General features: G+C 35.7%; 2 protein-coding genes across 6 annotated transcripts in view; one reads left to right on the top strand and one right to left on the bottom strand.

Annotated features, from left to right (window-relative positions):
- Nucleotides 1-5,615, bottom strand: part of LOC111156863 (trafficking protein particle complex 13) — a 39,801-nt gene extending 34,186 nt beyond the window's left edge. For all 4 annotated transcript variants that reach the window (XM_022517966.1, XM_022517967.1, XM_022517968.1 and 1 more), the window contains exon 1: nt 5,191-5,615. In XM_022517966.1, the coding sequence (XP_022373674.1) occupies nt 5,191-5,236 (46 nt within the window). In that variant the 5' untranslated portion in view covers nt 5,237-5,615. The remainder of the gene's footprint in view (nt 1-5,190) is intronic.
- A 291-nt stretch (nt 5,616-5,906) lies between these two features.
- LOC111156962 (tripartite motif containing 23) overlaps nt 5,907-19,100 on the top strand; it is a 31,725-nt gene continuing 18,531 nt past the window's right edge. The window contains exons 1-5 of one of the 2 annotated variants that reach the window (XM_022518141.1): nt 5,907-6,068; nt 10,863-11,025; nt 12,288-12,409; nt 15,748-16,026; nt 17,252-17,434. In XM_022518141.1, the coding sequence (XP_022373849.1) occupies nt 5,988-6,068; nt 10,863-11,025; nt 12,288-12,409; nt 15,748-16,026; nt 17,252-17,434 (828 nt within the window). In that variant the 5' untranslated portion in view covers nt 5,907-5,987. The remainder of the gene's footprint in view (nt 6,069-10,862; nt 11,026-12,287; nt 12,410-15,747; nt 16,027-17,251; nt 17,435-19,100) is intronic. The other variant, XM_022518143.1, reaches the window with a different exon arrangement.

Below are 19,100 nucleotides of genomic sequence, written 5' to 3'. Positions count from 1 at the left end.
AAGTAGTTAAAAGTGTTTGGACAGACTGAAATCTAATTGGAAAAAAATTATCACTTTATTTAAAAATTAATAGTTTGCTTTTAAGCAACCTCAACTCAGACAGGCTACAAAGAATCTCTCCAAAGGGCATGTACATGTTTATTGAGCCCTTACCATTATCAGGCACTGTGCCACAAGGCAAATGTGTCTGCCTTTCAGAAAGACTACAATTCTTGCTGTTTCCCAGGGAGGTGGTTTGACCACTTAATGGAAGTAACTCCATGTAAACTCTGTAAGGGTAGGTCCGTGTTTCTCCTTCCATACTGCTTTCTAACCAGCTTGCGTTAGGCACTTAAATTTGCTAAATAAGTATATTTTTACATAAAACCTTTATAATCATTTTGGGTATTTTTATGAGGTGATGTGTACACCCAATTTAAAACTTTTGCTATTGGGAAACTCACAATAACTCCAGGAACCCATCAACTAGCAATCAGCATTAACCACAATTAATATGGAATACTTGTACTAGATTAAATAAAGAATAACGAGCTCTTACCCACATTTGATATTTCCCTTCAAAATAGTTATATCCTTAAAGATACATTATGGTCTTAGGCAAATTATACATTTTTACTTGTGTTTCAAAATTCCAGGTTCCATGGCGTAGTGGTTAGCACATCTGCCTTACACAAAATTCCACGTCAACTATTGTCAGTTACAGATTCTTGGAAACATTGGTACAATCTGGGCTAGTTTCCCAATTTGAACTATGTTCATGCTATTTGAATAACATTTGCAATAGAACTGGTTTTATTATTATTTTTTAATAATTACACTTTAGAACGGTAAAGAAAAAACACTATAAAATTACATTTTAGGACTTTACCAAAATCCAACCATTCACTGTAATTCATTGCGCTATCTAATTCAACCACTGGAAAAGTAACAGAACAAAGCAACAGCACATTTTACCTCTAAGCTCAGTAAAATAACAATTTATCACAATTTATTTAGAAGAAAACTACTAAAAGCATAACCCGGAAAGCTCTTGTATTAATACACATCTAGGAACTCAAGTGATGGCCATTTATTTCTGAGAAACCACTGTATACAAATTACCACACAATTTTTTTATACTATTAAGAATGAAGAGGCTATCTTAGTGAGGGGTCAAATAAAAAAATTAAATAAAAAATTTAAAACCCTGTAAAAAAATTGATTGATCACACTATTTCAGATCCTACTCCGTTCATTCAGAATATTCTTTTCTTTAACAATCAGTAAAATTCATTACATACTAAAAATAACACCATATTTATGCACAAATAAATTCATTTTCCCAGTAAGAGCTAACCTTCCTTTAAGAAGACTTCCCACATATTCACAGTACATAATATCACAGAACACCCATATTTGGCCTAAGTGTCTCTGAAACGTAGCATTACAAGATGGAAGTTCATTGTGCCGGATGATATGATTGAGTTTTGACCAAATGTCTTCCAGAGTTTGGTTGTTACAAATAGCATGCTCTATAGTCCATCTTGCTCTATAAAGTGAATGCAAATTCAATGCCTTTAAACTATCTCGCAAGTTTTTAGACAAAGGAAAAATATTTTCAGTGCAATTACTGTTGGGAAGTGAAACACTCCAAAACCTCTTCTTGTGTTGTCTTCCCTTTTCTGATTGTTTATCTAAATTTCCAGAATTAGTCTGTTCATTCAGTGAGTGTGACCGGATTAAGTGCTTCCTTTTTTTAAAATTAGGTTGAAATTCCAAAAGATCTACTGTGCAATCATAACTCTGTGATTTAACATCGTGTTCTGAAATGGTTAAGTATTGTTTCACATCTTCAGCTGCCTCTTCAGAAATCACAGGTGGTGATCTTTTAGGTTTGAGTGGAAGTTTGGACACATCATGCGAAAACCAAGGAATAAATCTCGATAGTGGACGTGTAGGAAAGTCTTGAATTGCTTTCTCTGCAATTTTTGGCAGTTGTGTGGGATCACTCTCACATGGTCGATAATGTAATATTACTTCTGTAGACATTCTGCAGTAATCCAGTTACTCTTAATGAAGAAAACATTTCTTAGATGCACTCTTCAGCGCTAGAATGTAATTTATAATTATAAGACTCTCTTTCCAAATCAGAAGGAAACAGGACCTAAAGTGGAAGTATTGCAAAGAGTAAGATATGGTAGGATAGCCTACACACAAATAGGGAAAAAGAAAAAAATAAAACTAGTTTCAATATATTTTACCAAGTGCTGTTGGTAAATTTGAGTGTAATCCACAAAATCGGAAATGCTTTATCTCATCGGAGTAGATGCCCTACAAGATCACCTTCAGCCTAAAACTGCCAGGAGTCAACAAGTCTAACTTAACAGACAGAAAGGATTTGGAACCATTGTCATTAATAAATTTGGTAAATAATCTTAAGACTATAGCAGAAACAAAAGGTAAATTAGTGATTCTCAGAATACTAGATTCATTTGAAGATAACAAAAATGTAATAATACTTTAAAATTTGAGACATCTGAGTTGAGGACAATGAAAATCATTGTAATTTTTAATGCCTTGAGAAAAATCTTTATACTTTAAAATTATATGAATTCTACCAAATATATAGACAGAATACTTAATGATTTCTTTCTTTCACAGTAGCAACACTGGTAACATGAAAATAGTTTAACTCTGATTTTAACCAGGCTAGGAACTGGGTTTGTGACTAAGTCTCCTTTGTCTAAATGGGGGACTTTCACAGTATCAAGACATTAGTACCATGGCTCCTGAATTCCATTTCTGAAGAGGAAAACAAGACGGCTAGACCTTCCTTATTTTTTTCCCTCTTAGAACAAAGAATTCTTCAAGTTGTACCAAATGAAGTCGTTTATAATAAGTTCTAGCAAATAGTTCGTCTTCCTAACCAAGTTCAAAGCTGCATGAGCCATAATGCAGGCTCTTTCAAATCCTAATTACTGTAGGGGGCAAAAAAAAGAGAGAGAGAGAGAGAGAGAGAGAGAGAGAGAGAGGTTGTATCTCTTCTCTCCCAAATCATGAGAGAACTCTTTGAAGGCGTTCTCCCATTGCTAGAATGACCATGGATGGGGACTCCTGTCATGATGTCACAATATTCATTTGACCACTGATTCTGAAGAGTCAGAAATAATTAATCTCATAATGATTCTTTTCACCTACTGTAAATGTCCACTAACAGTGGACAGATTTGACAACTTAAACTCATAAGTGACTGTGATCCTTAACATCCATAATTTTAATATGAATCTAAACATAGAGAGCATATTCTTAAAAGCATTAGTAATGCTTTTAATTTTTCTTTCCTCTTCCTTATACTTTCACATTCTAAGATATGGCACTGAAAATTCTTTGATTTCTTTTGAACTTAGTCAGTGTCATACCCTGAGGACTGATGAAATTCTGAGAGCTCCTTAACCTTTTATATAGACAAGAAAGTAAACTTAAATTACCACATAAATTGATATACTTGGCATTCAACAATCAGTAAAATGAAAATCTGTGAAAAAAAATTTAATAAGTTATTTTATTTTTTAAAGTTATCCCTATACCGGATGTGAGGCTTGAACTCATCACCCCGAGATCAAGAGTCATATGCTCCCCCGACTGAGCCAGGCAGGTGCCCCAAAGCTTGTAAAAATTATTGATGAACAAGGGGAAACAATGGTATGGAGGAGCTTTAATAAAACTGAGACTATCAGTGAATTTCAAAACACTTATCCTTTTAGCCTGCTAAAATCTCTCCCAGATTTTCTTCTATTTCAGAAAATAAAGAGTAACAGAAAACTAAAAATACCCAATGGTAATTAGCTTCCACATTACTGGAATATAACTGTGTTTAATAACTTCCAATTTGCATAAAATCATACCTATCTGCTAACAGAACTGTTTCAAATTCTCATCAAAGTAACTAATCAGAGAATGTTCTCTGAAAATGCTGTTTCCTTCATTGGGAAACAATGAGTCTTGGAAAGATGGAGGAAGGCCTTGTGTTGAAATACTACCTCCAATCACTCACTAGCTTTGTGATCCTGAGAAAGTTTCTAAAATTTCTGATAGATAGCAAAATCCACTCTACATACTTGATTTAAGATTAAGAAAAAACATGACAGTTTCTTTTCCTTTTTCTCTAGAAGAATCCATTTTAGTCTAGCTCATTTACTCAGGCTAAGCTTACAGGTCCTGTTGCTGTATTACCTAATATTGTTGTTTTTTAGTTCTATGATCAGAGACAACCCTCTGAAACTAAGCTATCAGTATTTGATTTTATATTACAGATGGGACTGGTAAGCTTCTGGAATGTTTGATGCCTACATCATAACTGGGGACGGGATAAGAGTCCCTCAAAATGGATGCCACAAGGAAGGTAAGTGCAATTTAACTAAATTCAAACGTCTATTGAGCCTTTTCTCAGCTCAGTTCAAGAAGTTACTGGTAACCACACAGTAGAGCATCCAAGAAAGAAGCATCGCATTTGTTTAAGTAGAAAACAGATGAAAAAAAGCTTAAAGCATTTTAAATAAAAGGTTTTCAGAAAACAGTAAGAATTCCAGAAAAACTACCCTGTTGGGTTTCCCTAAATAATCATACAATTAAATCATCAAAGTTATTCAAAAAGTTTGCTGTGCGCACAAAACAAAAGTTGACATTAATTTTCCCGTATCCACAACACTTCGAAGTAAACTTAAATTTTAACAAATCTAAATTATACGTTGTTGTACTATGTATTTCTAAATCCCTGGCACTGCTTACTGCAATACTAGACTAACTTTACAGATGAAGCTGAAGCCTATTAACTTTATCAGTGCCACATGAAGACACAACAGACAAGGAAAATCACTGTAGATGGCTATTGTAAACCATCTTGGTTCACCAGGCTCTCTCTCCCCGGAGCTCGCGGCTAAAGCCAGTCTGTTAACTGCAGCATATCACACAATGAGTGATTTACCGGGTATCTATTCCATTCTAGAGAGAGGCTGTCAAATCTAAAAAGCAAAGAGAAGAAACTGCTTCCTTCCACTCGGCGCCAAAGGACAGAGCAGGAGCGAAGGCACTAACTGTTTAAGAAAAACGAGGCCTACATCCCAGGGACCAGATTTATGGGGTAAAGCCTTCGAGAATTACGACAGAAGAGGAGAAAACAGACTAAAGGGAGTCAGGTTCATAAAAGTTTACCTTTCAGGGCCAGCAGGTGCTCCTGTTTGGGGGGATTCACTTCCATTTTGACCGGCACTTTCGACCCACTGCCTACGGCAACGGAAGAGGTTCAGTGCAGCCCGGAAGAAAACAGAAAAGCGAACGTTCGGGAAGATCAAATCACTCGTAACAGGCTTTCTTCGCCGGTGATACCTTAAATTCTCTTCTTACCACGTCCTTCACGGATTCAACGGCCTCTTTTTACCAAAGCCATCTCTTGCCTCTTAGAGACCTATACATAACATACTTCCCTATTTTCAAGCCACAATCACGCATCGCGACTTCAAGAAATTTTTTCTCGGTGACAACACGTAGAGCGTCCCAAATACGTACATTGCGGAGTGAAAGAGACGAACTTTGCATGCTGGGATTTGTAGTTTAAACAAAACAGCATTGCATGCAGGGAGATGTAGTCCCCCTTCTCTCCCAAGTCTATTCTGCAATTGGGCAGAGTTTGTTACTGAAGCAGGAGTTTCACCCCGAAAATTTACTTCTAGATTTAGTCTTCTTTTTCCCTTTACTTTTATTCCTTCCATCAGTTGCAGACTCCTGGGTAATAACAATATAAATAGCAAAGCCTTCATATATACAAGGATGTGCCGACAAACAGCTAGTGACTGGCAGGAGGAGGAGTACGGAGGTCAAGCCAGCGGCGCTCCGCGTCTTACTGCGCCTGTGCGCGGGCGGTGAACGCTGAGGCCTCTGGGTAGGTGGCTGGACCCCGCCCCTCACTTGAAGGCAGTGACGGCTGCTTCTGCGGCGCCGCTCCGCGTAGGATGGCTACCCTCATTGTAAACAAGCCTGGAGCGGGACTAGACAGTGGCCGTCAGGGCAGCCGGGGTACGGCCGTGGTGAAGGTGAGGGACCTTGCGTGCTCTGTTCTCCACCATCGGCCTCGTTCGGTTCATCCCTGAGGTCTGGCGGCCGCGCTCCGGCGGTCTTCTTTGGGCCTTTGCGCGCCTCTCGGCGTTACAAGCCTTGCCATGCCCTCCGCGATTTTTATCTCTGCGGGATTGAAGTTGCTTGGTTTTCTGCTCATACCAGTCCTCTACGTGGCCGATGGGGACATTTGTGAAAAGGAGCTTATGGGCCTGTGAGACTGACTTCTGCCGGTCTTTGCTTAGTTCCTCTCCTTTTTGTTAAGCTCAACAGGCATTAGTTTATTTTTATTAAATTGAGCCATTGTTATTACCAGGTACTGTATTAAGTATTTTGGCTCGTTAGTATCTACTTATAAGGTATATGATAATTACTGTTTGACAGGTGAAGAAACACAGGTTTACGTTAACACAGTGTATCATGGATCCAGGGTTGAATGCCTTTAAAATCTGGTTTTCATTATTGCACTTCTTCTATAACCAGACATACAGTAATGGTTGGTCTGCCCCCTCTTCTCTTATTAGTATAGTCTGTCAACAGTTTTTTGAGAAGTGTCCCTGCAGCAGCATGGCTGAACATTAACGTTTAGGATATACGAATTGCCCTGTGCTTCAGGTTTGAAATTCTACCATGCTTAAGTGCTTCAAAATGCATTAACGAATCAATTGAAATATGTGGGATTCACATTTCCCTTCCACTGTATACGTATAGAAAGATCAGCAAGGGAGAACTGATCTCATCGGTTTGTAGAATAACTTTCGTTGTTGTAATCTGAGTTACTGGTAATTCTCATTATGGGCTACATACTTAGAATAACTTAAAACTTAAAAAAAAAAAAACCACCGATGCACTCCTCCCCAAGTTCTGATTAACTTGACATCAGTATATTTTTTAAACATTCCTAGAAGTGATTTTAATGTGCAACCAAGGTTGAAAACCACTCTATCAGATAATATCTGAAGTTAATTTGAGATCTTGGGTAATAGGCATCTATGATTTTTTCACCTAATGTTGGTTTTTATATGACAACAAATGCTACATTTCTATTCACAGGTATGTTGCCAATTATTGATGGCTTTTGATTCATCTGGCCTTTGTTATTCTGAAGGTACACAGCATATCTGAGATACAGAGGAACACTGTTATTAGCCATGTTACATGGTCGAGGTTTTATGTATTAAATTGGGCTTTAAGGAGAGAATACCTGAAGATTTTTTTGTGAAATAGCTTGAATTAAGAAGTTGTAATTGGAATGGTTATTGTTGCTGTATCTACTTTTGTTACCCTAGTTGCCTTAAAATCTCAAAAAATATATGAAGGCCTCATATGACTCAAATTTGTTACAGCACAGAGTTTGATGTGTTACAGGTTCACTTTGTTTTTATCTTCACATGTAAAATGTTCCCGAGCTGTGCAGTAGGGTAGTCCTCCTTGGTAAGATGCTTATGCTGTGATTTGTAACTCATTCTCATTTTCATAGATGAAAGCAGAAATTACTCATTGGAAGGTGAAAGTTGAAGTATATATTGCTAAAAGGTAAAATAATGAATAAGTTGATAATGACAGGGTTTTTCATTAGAAAACTCAAAGATAAAAATCTGACATTATGAAATTATTCACATTCAAAAAAGAGTCAGGAAGGGAGGCCTGGGTGACTTAGTCAGTTAAGCGTCTGCCTTTGGCTCAGGTCATGATCCCAGGGTCCTAGAATCGAGCCCCACATGGGGCTGACTCCTTGCTCAGCAGGGAGCCTCTTCCCTCTGCCAGCCATTCCCCCTACTTGTGCATGCTCTCTCTCTCTGACAAATAAATAAAATCTTTTTGAAAAAAGAGGAAAAAAAAAAAAAAGAATCAGGATGGTTTCTTTTGAGGACTGAGTCTTTTTAGTCCATTTAAAGTATGGTATGATTAGGGTGCCCGGCTGGCTCCATTGGAGGAGTGTGCTACTCTTGATTTCAGGGTTGTGAGTTTGAGTCCCATGATGGGGCTAGAGATTACTAAAAAAATAAATAAAAAACATAAATAAAATATAGTCTGGTTAATTAAAATTTGTTTTACATGTAATCAGCTTGAAGCTCTCTTTGACATATTTGTGAAATTGATAAGATTAAGAGCTTTTTTCTTATTTAGCTTTTTTTTATTGTGCTGTTAGCCACAGTTTGTGTTCATAAATACTGAAGAAAGAATTTCTTATTTTATTGTTTCCTGAGTTGATATGAAATAGTCTAGTAAGTTTATTTTTTGTTCCTTGTTTAGTTTATGAATCTGTGGTATGTTATTAGTGCTTTTTGAAAACTTAAGTTCTTTTATCTTGTGTAATTATGGGTTCAGAGGTAAAAGATCTGAATGGACTGAAATTTTATTTGTTTCGAGTTTATGGTCATAAACAAGTTTATTACGGTGTTAGAAAAATGAAACATAAAAAATGTTGCGTTTATTTTATATCTAATTCTGTTATATCTTCTCTGTATTTGAATGAATTTGATATTTTAGTGACAATATATAAATGAAACTTCTGTCCTGCTTTTTTTGAAAAATGTAGGATACATTTAAGTGTTTGTGTATAATACAGTTTATGTGTAACTTTTCCCATCTGTTTTCCTTCCTCATAGGGAGCCACTATTCCAGTGTAATCAGTTTCCTGTGTATCCTGCTAGAAAGATAGTATGCCTGTATAAAAATATAGATATAAATGTAAGCTCTTTCCCCAGTTTTATGCAAAAGCTAATTAAATATTCTATATATTTTTCACTTTGCTTTATTCATATGAAGTCATTCTATGTGTGTACGTAGGAAACTTCCTTTTTCTCAACAAACTTCATGGTTTTGCAGTATATGAATATACTATAATTTATTTCCCAGTCATGTTGCTATCTATTTATTTTGTTTCCAGTCATTTGCAAATGCAAATGGTACTGTAAGGAATAACACAGAGATCTTGTCACACATGTGTGATATATTTGTCAGATAAATTCCTGGAAATAGAATTACTAAGCTATATAAAGTTTTGATAGGTATTTTCAAATTGCCTTTCATAAAGCCTATTTTAGTCATTAAACATTTCACAGCAGTCAGCAAGTATATCTATTTTCCCACATCTTCACCAACACAAAGGATTATACAAAGGGTTATCAACCTGTTTGCTCTAATCTGAAAAAAATGTATTGGTTTAAGTGCATTTTAAAGTGTTTTGAGAGTGATTGAACATCTTTTTATATATTTAAAGAGCTGTTTTTATGTCTTTTCTTGTGAGCTATGTGTTACATTTAAGCCTCTTTTGAACCATACTGGGTTGCAAGCCAATTATGTATTATCAATGTATAATGAAAGATGTTTGTATTTCATACACTGAGTCCAAATTAATTACAGAGTTAATATTAAATTTTTAATGGATTAAGTGGATTTTCTGTTTTTTACCTTGCATTGTGTATTTGTTGGGGGATGGTGGTTGGGCTGAACTGTTCTTAATTTTTAATCTTGCCAGACTTTATTTATATAAACACCCTAGTACTGCGTTTTTAGGAATGCCCTGTTCCTGAGGGCTTTTTGGTCTAAGAGGGAAAGACAGGCTGGAAGCCAATAATGGAATTATGTGTTTAGGGTATCAAGATAAACACTTACGTGGTGCGTGATGGCCCAGGGGGTAGTGTGGTCATTTCAGTTGGAATGAGCTGTGGGTAGACTGAGAGATACAGTTTAGAAATTTGTTTGTTTATTAATGTTAAAAAAAAAAAAAAAGGAAACCACTAGGAAAATGTCTGTTTAGCTATTTCCTCAGCATTAGCTTAAAAAAAAAGGCAAAAACCAGTTTTCAAGTTCTGGGAACTACAAATTGTTAGATACAGTTTGAGCATGGAGTCTGAAGTGGGTGGCAGGGAAGCAGTGGGACAGAGTCCAGATTGTAGCAGGTCATGGATGGCTGACATAGTTTGTGATATAATTGAACAGTTCAGTATGGGTGTTTTTAAAAAATGAATTAAAATTATGTAACACTTTTACTGTATTGGGAAATAAAGGTACCAACAGTGCTTCATTGATAAAAATATAGTTTGTTAACTAATTATAAAACAATCTCATGGGCTTTAGAGTGAGAGTATGCTGATTCTTGTCACTTCTTTTGACTAACTCCATGGCGTTGGCCAAGATATGTGCCTGTAATTGGAATGATATAGACAAAATATTTTCTAACCCAGGGGCATATTTATTAATTGAGAACAATGAATTGAAATTTAAGTCTTAGCTGACTGGTTTCTTGAGTTTACATTATGTAGTATACATGGATACTAGAAAATACTTGAATATTACTTGCAGTCTGTTCTGAACAAGTTCTTGATCATTTACAAGGAGTAATTGTCACCCTAGTACATATTTCAAATGATTTCTGTTCAAATTAATCATGGTCTTTTGGAGGCAAGGTAATTGCAGAGAAATTGTTTAAGAACCCAACTTTGGCAGAATGATATATTACACAGATTCAGATATAATGAATCAAGACATAATTTTCAAAAGATAAAGGTGATGTTAATTTACAACATTATCTTGGTCCCTAACAGTTGACATTTCAAGAAGATTTCACTATGATGTAATTTTTATGTGGTCCGTCAGATGAAATGATAAAAGGTGATTTAAAATTTTACAATCTAGACTTTTTTTCATGGAGGAATAATTTAATGAGATTGATTTAATACATTAGATTGAGGGGTTTTTTTAGCCTAGAGTATGTGTGCTTTTAAAATCATTTAAAAAGCACATCTTTCCTTTCCAAATATTAGGTGCTGGAGTGTGGAGTTTGTGAAGATGTCTTTTCTTTGCAAGGAGACAAAGTTCCTCGCCTTCTGCTTTGTGGCCACACAGTCTGTCATGACTGTCTTACCCGCCTCCCTCTTCATGGAAGAGCAATCCGTTGCCCTTTTGATCGACAAGTAACAGATCTAGGTAGGAAAATATATTGTATGTATTTAAGATTTAAAATTGTTTGGTTTATTTGTATGAAAAGGAGTTTGTATAGTCATTGCTGCAGGTTCTAGGTTAGATGAGAGATGGGGGAAAATATTATCTTTAGCTGTTTGAGTTCCATTTTACAGAGAGGAGTTAATTTAGATTAAGTGTAAGTTTCATACAGTGGTTTTCAAACATGAATCATAGCTTATTTGTAGTTATGAAATCAGTTTAATTGACTCTCAGTAGGTGTTTTCAAGAAGAAAGAGAACGAAAAATACGGGTGTTTTGCTAACTGTGAGAATGAATACTTGTGTATGAAACTTTTGTTTCAGCTGTAAATATACACATATTTTTAAAAACTTATTTATGTATAAGTAAATGTACATTATCCTGTGTTGTAATGGAAAATATATGTCTTACTGTAGGTTGGTCTAAAAAATATTGTAAAGCACTTGTTTTAATATATGTAGTAAAAGTCTTTGGTAAAATAGGATTTATAAAGTTAAATGATAGAAAAATAGAAGTCCTTTAAGTATCTTTCTACTACAGTGCTGAGGAGTTTCTGGGGCTTTTTTTATTAATTTTTAAAATTTGTTATAAACATATAATGTATTTTTATCCCCAGGGGTACAGGTCTGTGAATCGCCAGGTTTACACATTTCACAGCACTCACCATAGCACATACCCTCCCCAATGTCCATAACCCCACCACCCTCTCCCTTCCCTCTTCCCCCAGCAACCCTCAGCCTGTTTTGTGAGATTGAGTCTTTTATGGTTTGTCTCCCTCCCAATCCCATCATCTTTCATTTTTTCTTTCCTACCCCCCAAAGCCCTACGTTGCATCTCCACTTCCTCATATCAGGGAGATCATATGATACTTGTCTTTCTCCAATTGACTTATTTTGCTAAGCATAATATCCTCTAGTTCCATCCACATCGTCGCAAATGGCAAGATTTCATTTCTTTTGATGGCTACATAGTATTCCATTGTATATATATACCATATCTTCTTTATCCATTCATCTGTTGATGGACATCTAGGTTCTTTCCATAGTTTGGCTATTGTGGGAGTTTCTGTTTTTTAAAGAGAATTTTAACCAGGGAATAGTTTAAGCACAAAAAGATAATGGGGAAAATTTGAATTTTGAAAATTTAGACATTAATGATTAAAATATATGACAAGTTACTATTGAGGTATGAGGTAAAATGATTAATATTCCATTTTGTTAGATTTAGTTTTTATTTTTATATTTTAGGAGATTCAGGTGTTTGGGGATTGAAAAAAAATTTTGCTTTATTGGAGCTTTTGGAACGACTGCAGAATGGACATATTGGTCAGTACGGAGCTGCAGAAGAAGCCATTGGGATATCTGGAGAGGTATTGATAGAACTTGGTGAAATATTTATTATGAGCTTGAATTTTTTCTTTTAATTTAAAATATTTGCCATCTAAAGCACGATCTTACCTCACTTGCTCCAGCAGATAGGTTTCCAGAAACACAACTTTTCATTACATTATAGTTTTGTAGGCAACAATATTCCCAGCGAAACAGCGGTAAAACTTAAACTTGAATTCTCTGAAAATACCATACCTAAAGTATGTTTTATGTATATATATATTTCCTTATTGTAATTCACTTTTACCCAAGGATAAAGTTAAAGAGTAAGAAGGTTATAGAAGAGTAAGAAGAAGGTATAAGCTACATATTAAACCAGAGGGTTTAAAAGTGAATCAATAAGTAGTACAGCACAAAGAAAGAGGAAGTCCTTGAAAGAGGCCAGTTAGTGTAGAGGCCAAATGCCTTGAAAATAGCAATAGCTCCTGAGGGAATTACTACTACTACTAAATATCTTCGTGAAAGGTTTAAATTATGTGTAAGTATACTCTCTTTATCCAATAGGCTGATCGTCCAGTCAATATAAGAATGAAGCTCATTAACATAGGTTAAAATACATTTTAATTTTTTATTTTTTCAATTATGTAGGTTCCATGCCTAATATGGGACTTGAACTCATGACCCTGAGATCCAGAGTTGCATGCTGAATGGACTGAACCAGCCAGGCGCCCCTTAAAATGCATTTTTAATGCTTGAAGAATTGTCCACATAGCTCGTATTACTGTACTAGATGTAAGAATAGTTGTAGTAAATAACAGTTAATGATTTAGGTGATCAACTTTAAAATCACAGGCTTAGTATCAAGGAAAAAAATGTCAGATTGAGTTCTACTTTTATTAAATCATGATTTCTTTATGTAAAGTGAATCACTGAAGTGAATTTCAAACTGGAACACTGTTTCCTGTTTATTTTTTTCCTTCAAGATTTTATTTAAATTCAAGTTAGTTAACATGTAGTGTAGTATTAGTTTCAGGGATAAATTTAGTGATTCATCACTTGTATATAACACCTAGTGCTCATTATATCACCCATTAACCTACCCCCATCCCCTTTCCTCCAGCAACCCTTAGTTTCTTCCCTATAGTTAAGCATCTCTTATGGTTTGCCTCCCTCTCTGTTTTTATCTTATTGTGTTTTTTCCCTTCCCCCATGTTTATCTTTTTTGTTTCTTAGATTCACATATGAGTGAAATCATATGGTATTTGTTTTTCTCAGACTGATTTATTTTGCTTAGCATGATACCCTCTAGTTCCATCCACATCATTGTAAATTTCATTCTTTTTAATAGCTGGGTAATATTCCATTGTATGTACATACCATATCTTTATCCATTCATCTGTTGATGGACATTTGGGCTTTTTCAGTATTTTGGCCTCTGTGGATAATGCTGCTATAAGCATTGGGGTGCATGTGCCCCTTCAAATTATTATTTTTGTATCCTTTGGATAAATATTACTAGTATAATTGCTGGTCTTCTATTTTTAACTTTTTGAGGAACCTCCATACTGTTTTTCAGAACAGCTACCCAGTTTGGGTTCCCGCCAACAATGCAAAGGGTCCTCTTCTGCATCCTCATGAACATCTTTTGTTTCCTGATTTGTTACTTTTAGCCATTCTGACTGGTGTGAGGTGATATATCATTGTGGTTTTGATTTGTAGTTCTGTGATGATGAGTCATGTTGAACATTTTTTCATGTGTCTGTTTGCCATTTATATGTCTTCTTTTGAGAAATGTCTATTCATGTCTTCTGCCAGTTCTTAATTGGATTTTTTTTGGGGGGGGTTGTTGAGTTTGGTAAGTTCTTTATAGATTTTGGATACTAGCCCTTTATCTGATATGTTACTTGCAGCTATCTTCCCCTATTCCTTTGGTTGCCTTTTAATTTCCTCTCACATTTACGTCTTTAATCCATTTTGAATTTATTTTTGTGTATGGTGTAAGGAAGTGGTCCAGTTTGATTCTTCTGCGTGATTCTGTCCTGTTTTCCCAACACCTTTTGTTGATGAGACCGTGTTTTTTCCATTGGATATTTTTTCCTGCTTTGTTGAAGATTAGTTGACCATATACTTGCGGGGAGCACTGTTTTCTAGGCTTTTTGTACTTCTTTCATGTGCTATATCTTTTATCTTTCAAAAGACATTAGAATATTGTGTAATGTTGACTTTGTAATTATTTGTCAGGTCTGGAAAACAGAAGATATGAATTTTTAATATTACCTGTACATGCTTTTCATAATTGCAAATAAAAAGTGTTTAACTTTGAGTTCATTTTTAGTTTAATGTGATATTTAATGACATTATTGATGTATTTTCTAATTTTTATTTCTGGTTTTAGTATATGTGCTGCCAAAGTGAGCATTCTAATTTTTATTTCTGGATCAATTTATGCCAGATTACTCCCTTTCCAATTATGGCCTTTCAATATTCAGCATAAGTTTCAAAACATTCTTGGTTATCTGACATGTAAAGTTTTTCAACTTGGGTGCTTTTTAGTAACTCATGAAATTTAGAAATGATATTTAAAAGCTTATATATAACATAGATTTTATTTGTATATTTTTTATTTGCTTAAATCGGTGCTTTTTCAGCCAGGATTGTGCAGTAACCTCACCTGTGGAGTTTTAGAAAAAAATACACAGATCAGGCTTCTACAACCTATGGGAATAAGTATTTCCTAGGTTAGAGTCTGGGCATCTATGTTTTTAAAAACTTTGCAGCTGATTCTTGTGCATACACCTGCTTCTCAAAATAGCATTTGCGTTTCTCTTTTTTCTATACGTCACCATGATATGTAGTATTTAAAGCAGAGTCGAGGTGGGGGCCTGGGCACCTGGCTGTCTCAGCAGAGCATGGGACTCTTGACCTCAGGGTTGTAAGTTCAAGCCCCACATTGTGTGTAGACATTACTTAAAAAATAAAATCTTAAAAAAAAAAAAGCAGTGGGGATGTATTTATTATCATTTTTTTAGTTTTAAAATAAGATTTCTAGCCTGTATTGTTCAGTTTCTTTTATGTAAAATGAGGGTATTTCATGGAAGATATCTTTGCACTGACTATGAACCTATGAGAACAGTTTTATTTTTGGCCTCAAATTCATAGCACATATTGATAATCAATTTTGGAAGTACCTTCTCACTTACTTATAGAAATGAATACTTTCTTAAATGAGTCGTAAGTGACCTTTTTTACTTAATTACCAGCATATTTTCATAAACAAAGCTTGGTCAGTTAAAAAAGATTATGGGCTTTTATATTTTAAAATTTGCCATGTTATAATGATTGAGCTTCAGATTGAAGACATTAATTTTTTGTTTATCAGAGCATCATTCGTTGTGATGAAGATGAAGCGCATGTTGCATCTGTATATTGCACTGTATGTGCAACTCATTTGTGCTCAGAGTGTTCTCAAGTTACTCATTCTACAAAGACATTAGCAAAACACAGACGAGTGCCTCTAGCTGATAAACCTCATGAGAAAACCATGTGCTCTCAGCATCAGGTACATGCCATTGAGTTTGTTTGCTTGGAAGAAGGCTGTCAAACTAGCCCACTTATGTGCTGTGTCTGCAAAGAATATGGAAAACACCAAGGTCACAAGGTATGAATATAATTAGACTGGATGACTCTACCTAGTTTACCAACCTACTGTTTGTTTCCACTGATTTGGTTCTTTTTTTTTTTTTTTTAAGATTTTATTTATTTATTTGGCAGGCAGATATCACAAGTAAGTAGAGAGGCAGGTAGAGAGAGAGAGGAAGGGAAGCAGGCTCACTGCTGAGCAGAGAGCCTGATGCGGGGCTCGATCCCAGGACCCTGGGATCATGACCTGAGCCGAAGGCAGAGGCTTTAACCCACTAAGCCACCCAGGCCCCCCCATTGATTTGGTTCTTTATGCCAAGTAGGAATTGGGGAAGATTCAGTAATGAATGAGTGGAGCTTGATAGCATGAAGAGATATGAGAGATTTAATTTCTGAATATCATAACAAAAATTTCAGAGAGGTCTTATCCTCCTTTCTTCACTGAAAAATAGCTTTCTAGTAGGAAACAAAATTTCTTTGTGTGCATGTTTTCATAATGCACTGGATTGTGTTGACAATATTTATGTCTATTGATGAACTGCTGTTTATGGTGAAAATATAAAGTGAATCCCTTGGATTCCCTTTTTTTGGTGGGGGAGGGAGGAAGAGGAGAGAGGGAGGATGATGGGGGTAGGGAGAGAGAATATCTTTTTCCTTAAAGATTTATTTATTTTAGAGAAAGAGAATATATTGCAGGGAGGGGCAGAGGAAGAGGTAGAGAGAAACTTCAGCAGACTCTGTCCTGAACGTGGAGCCAGATGCGGGGCTTGACGTGGGGCTTGATGCAGGGCTTGATCCCACAACCCTGTAATCACAACCTGAGCCAAAACCAAGAGTCAGAGGTTTAATGGACTATGCCACCCAGGCGCCCCATGGGAGAGAGACTCTTAAGCAGGCTCCATGCCCAGCGTGGAGCCTGATCGGGGTGGTAGATCTCACAAGAGATCACAACTTGAGCTGAAATCAGGAGTTGAACATTTAACCAACTGAGCCACCCAGGCACCCCATCTTAAACTGTTATTAAGCAATAAATGGACTCCCAAATTCTGAATTATTTCTTTGGAGGATAAATAGTTTTGGGGTGAGGGTAAATTAGTATTTATTATTTTGTGCTTTTCGTAAATCTATTATAAAAGTCATTTGTGACTGATACTTTTTTTTTAATCATTGGAGTGATTTAAATAACATTTTTTAATCATTAGTCAGTACTATGAGTTCTGTTCTCTAATTTTGTTGCACTTTAGCATTCAGTATTGGAACCAGAAGCTAACCAGATCCGAGCATCAATTTTAGATATGGCTCACTGCATACGGACCTTCACTGAGGAAATTTCAGATTATTCCAGAAAATTAGTTGGAATCGTTCAACACATTGAAGGAGGAGAACAGATAGTGGAAGATGGAATTGGAATGGCCCACACAGAACATGTATGGAATTTTTTTTCTGCTTTCTTTACCTTCTTACCCTTTTTACTTCTAACCTTTTCATCTTCTTGTATTTATTGAGCAATTACACTGTACCAATACCACACTAGTTACTGAAAATAAGTTTTTAGAAAAGGCTTTGTCTTTATGGAATTTATAATTCATTGTAGAAAAATGCCAGTTTCAACTGTGGTGACTGTATTTTGTGGGGGAAGTATAAAACACTTTGGCATTGCATAAGAGTGGCATTAATTTAGCTGAGTCAGGGAAAGTTTCCCAGAATACAAGATAGTAAACTGAGATGTGAAGAAATTTAGTCAGGGAGAAGAGTGAGGTTGGGGGGGGTGGAGGAGTGAATTGTCCTACAGAGGGAAGTATATGTTAAATGCCTGGAAGTAAGAACTGGACACATTATTGAAACAACTCAGTTCAGTACACTTGGATCTTTGAGTATTGGATGGGACATGGCAAGAAAAAATGTTGGAGAGTTAAGGGCCAAGTCATGTAGGATCTTGTTAGCTATGTTAAAGATTTTAGACTTTATCCCAAGGGCAGTGATGAGCAATTGAAAAATTCGTGTAGGAATAAAATAATAAAATTTGCATTAAGAAAGGTAACTTTTCAATATAGAAAATGAATTGGAAGCAGGGGAACCTATTAATAGGAGGTTGCTGAAATTATCTGGTTGAGAGATGTTTATGGCCTATAATACTACATACAGTAGTGAGAATGGAGAGAGGTAGATGGGCTTGAGATTTTAGAGTAGTAGAATAGGTAGGTCTTAGTGATTGATTCATAATACTGATTTTGTAAGTAACTTGAAGGGTCAGGCATGATGCCTGGATTTCTTTCTTGCCCAAGTGAATGGATGGTGATACCATGCATTAATGGGGAAGGAGGAAAAACTTTGGGAGGGATAGTGGAACAAAGTAATAAGTTTAATTAAGATATTGAATTTATTATGTCTGTGAAATAATAAGGAAGATACCCTCCTGTGAACTGAAGAGTAAGTGGATGTTGGGAAGTGAGTGTATTTAACTTTTAAGAAGTTTAGCTGTAAAGAGAAGGAAGGAATTTAGGAATTAGTTATAGACTTCCTTTTTAAATTGAATTATGGAGGCAAAAAGAATATTTTCGGATGGGAATATACAGGGATCTACAAAAATGCAATATTTTGCTTTAATAATCAAACAAATTGAAAGCTTCGTCATTGGGGAATGATGCTAGTACTGCTTTGTCAAATGCAGTAGTCATTACCCACATATGGCTATTTACGCTTAAATTATTTAAAAATCTAGTAAAATACAAAATTTGTTTTTTCAGTTTCATTAGCTGCATTTCAAGTATATTCGGGTACGTATAGCTAGTGGCTACTATATTGGACCACACAGATACAGAATGTATCCACCATCACAGAGGGCTCTATTGTGCTGGAGTGAAAATATTTTATTCAGTGAATATTTACTGGATACATATAAGAGCTAGACACTCTTTTAGTATTGTTCTAGCTAAGGAAATACTGCTGTATAAGTAAAAAAGTTCTGCCTTTGCAGTTCATATTCTAATATGGGAAAAAGGGTCAATACTTACAACAGAAGAATGTTAGGAGTTTGGAGAAAAACAAGAGAGAGGGAGAGTGCACTTTTATATGGGGTGTTCATGGATAGAC

This window comes from Enhydra lutris, unplaced genomic scaffold, assembly GCF_002288905.1.
Source record: "Enhydra lutris kenyoni isolate GAN:26980312 unplaced genomic scaffold, ASM228890v2 scaffoldscaffold50, whole genome shotgun sequence".
NCBI lineage: Eukaryota > Metazoa > Chordata > Mammalia > Carnivora > Mustelidae > Enhydra > Enhydra lutris.
Note: the sequence above shows the minus strand (reverse complement) of the source record. Positions and strands in the feature narration are given on the sequence as shown.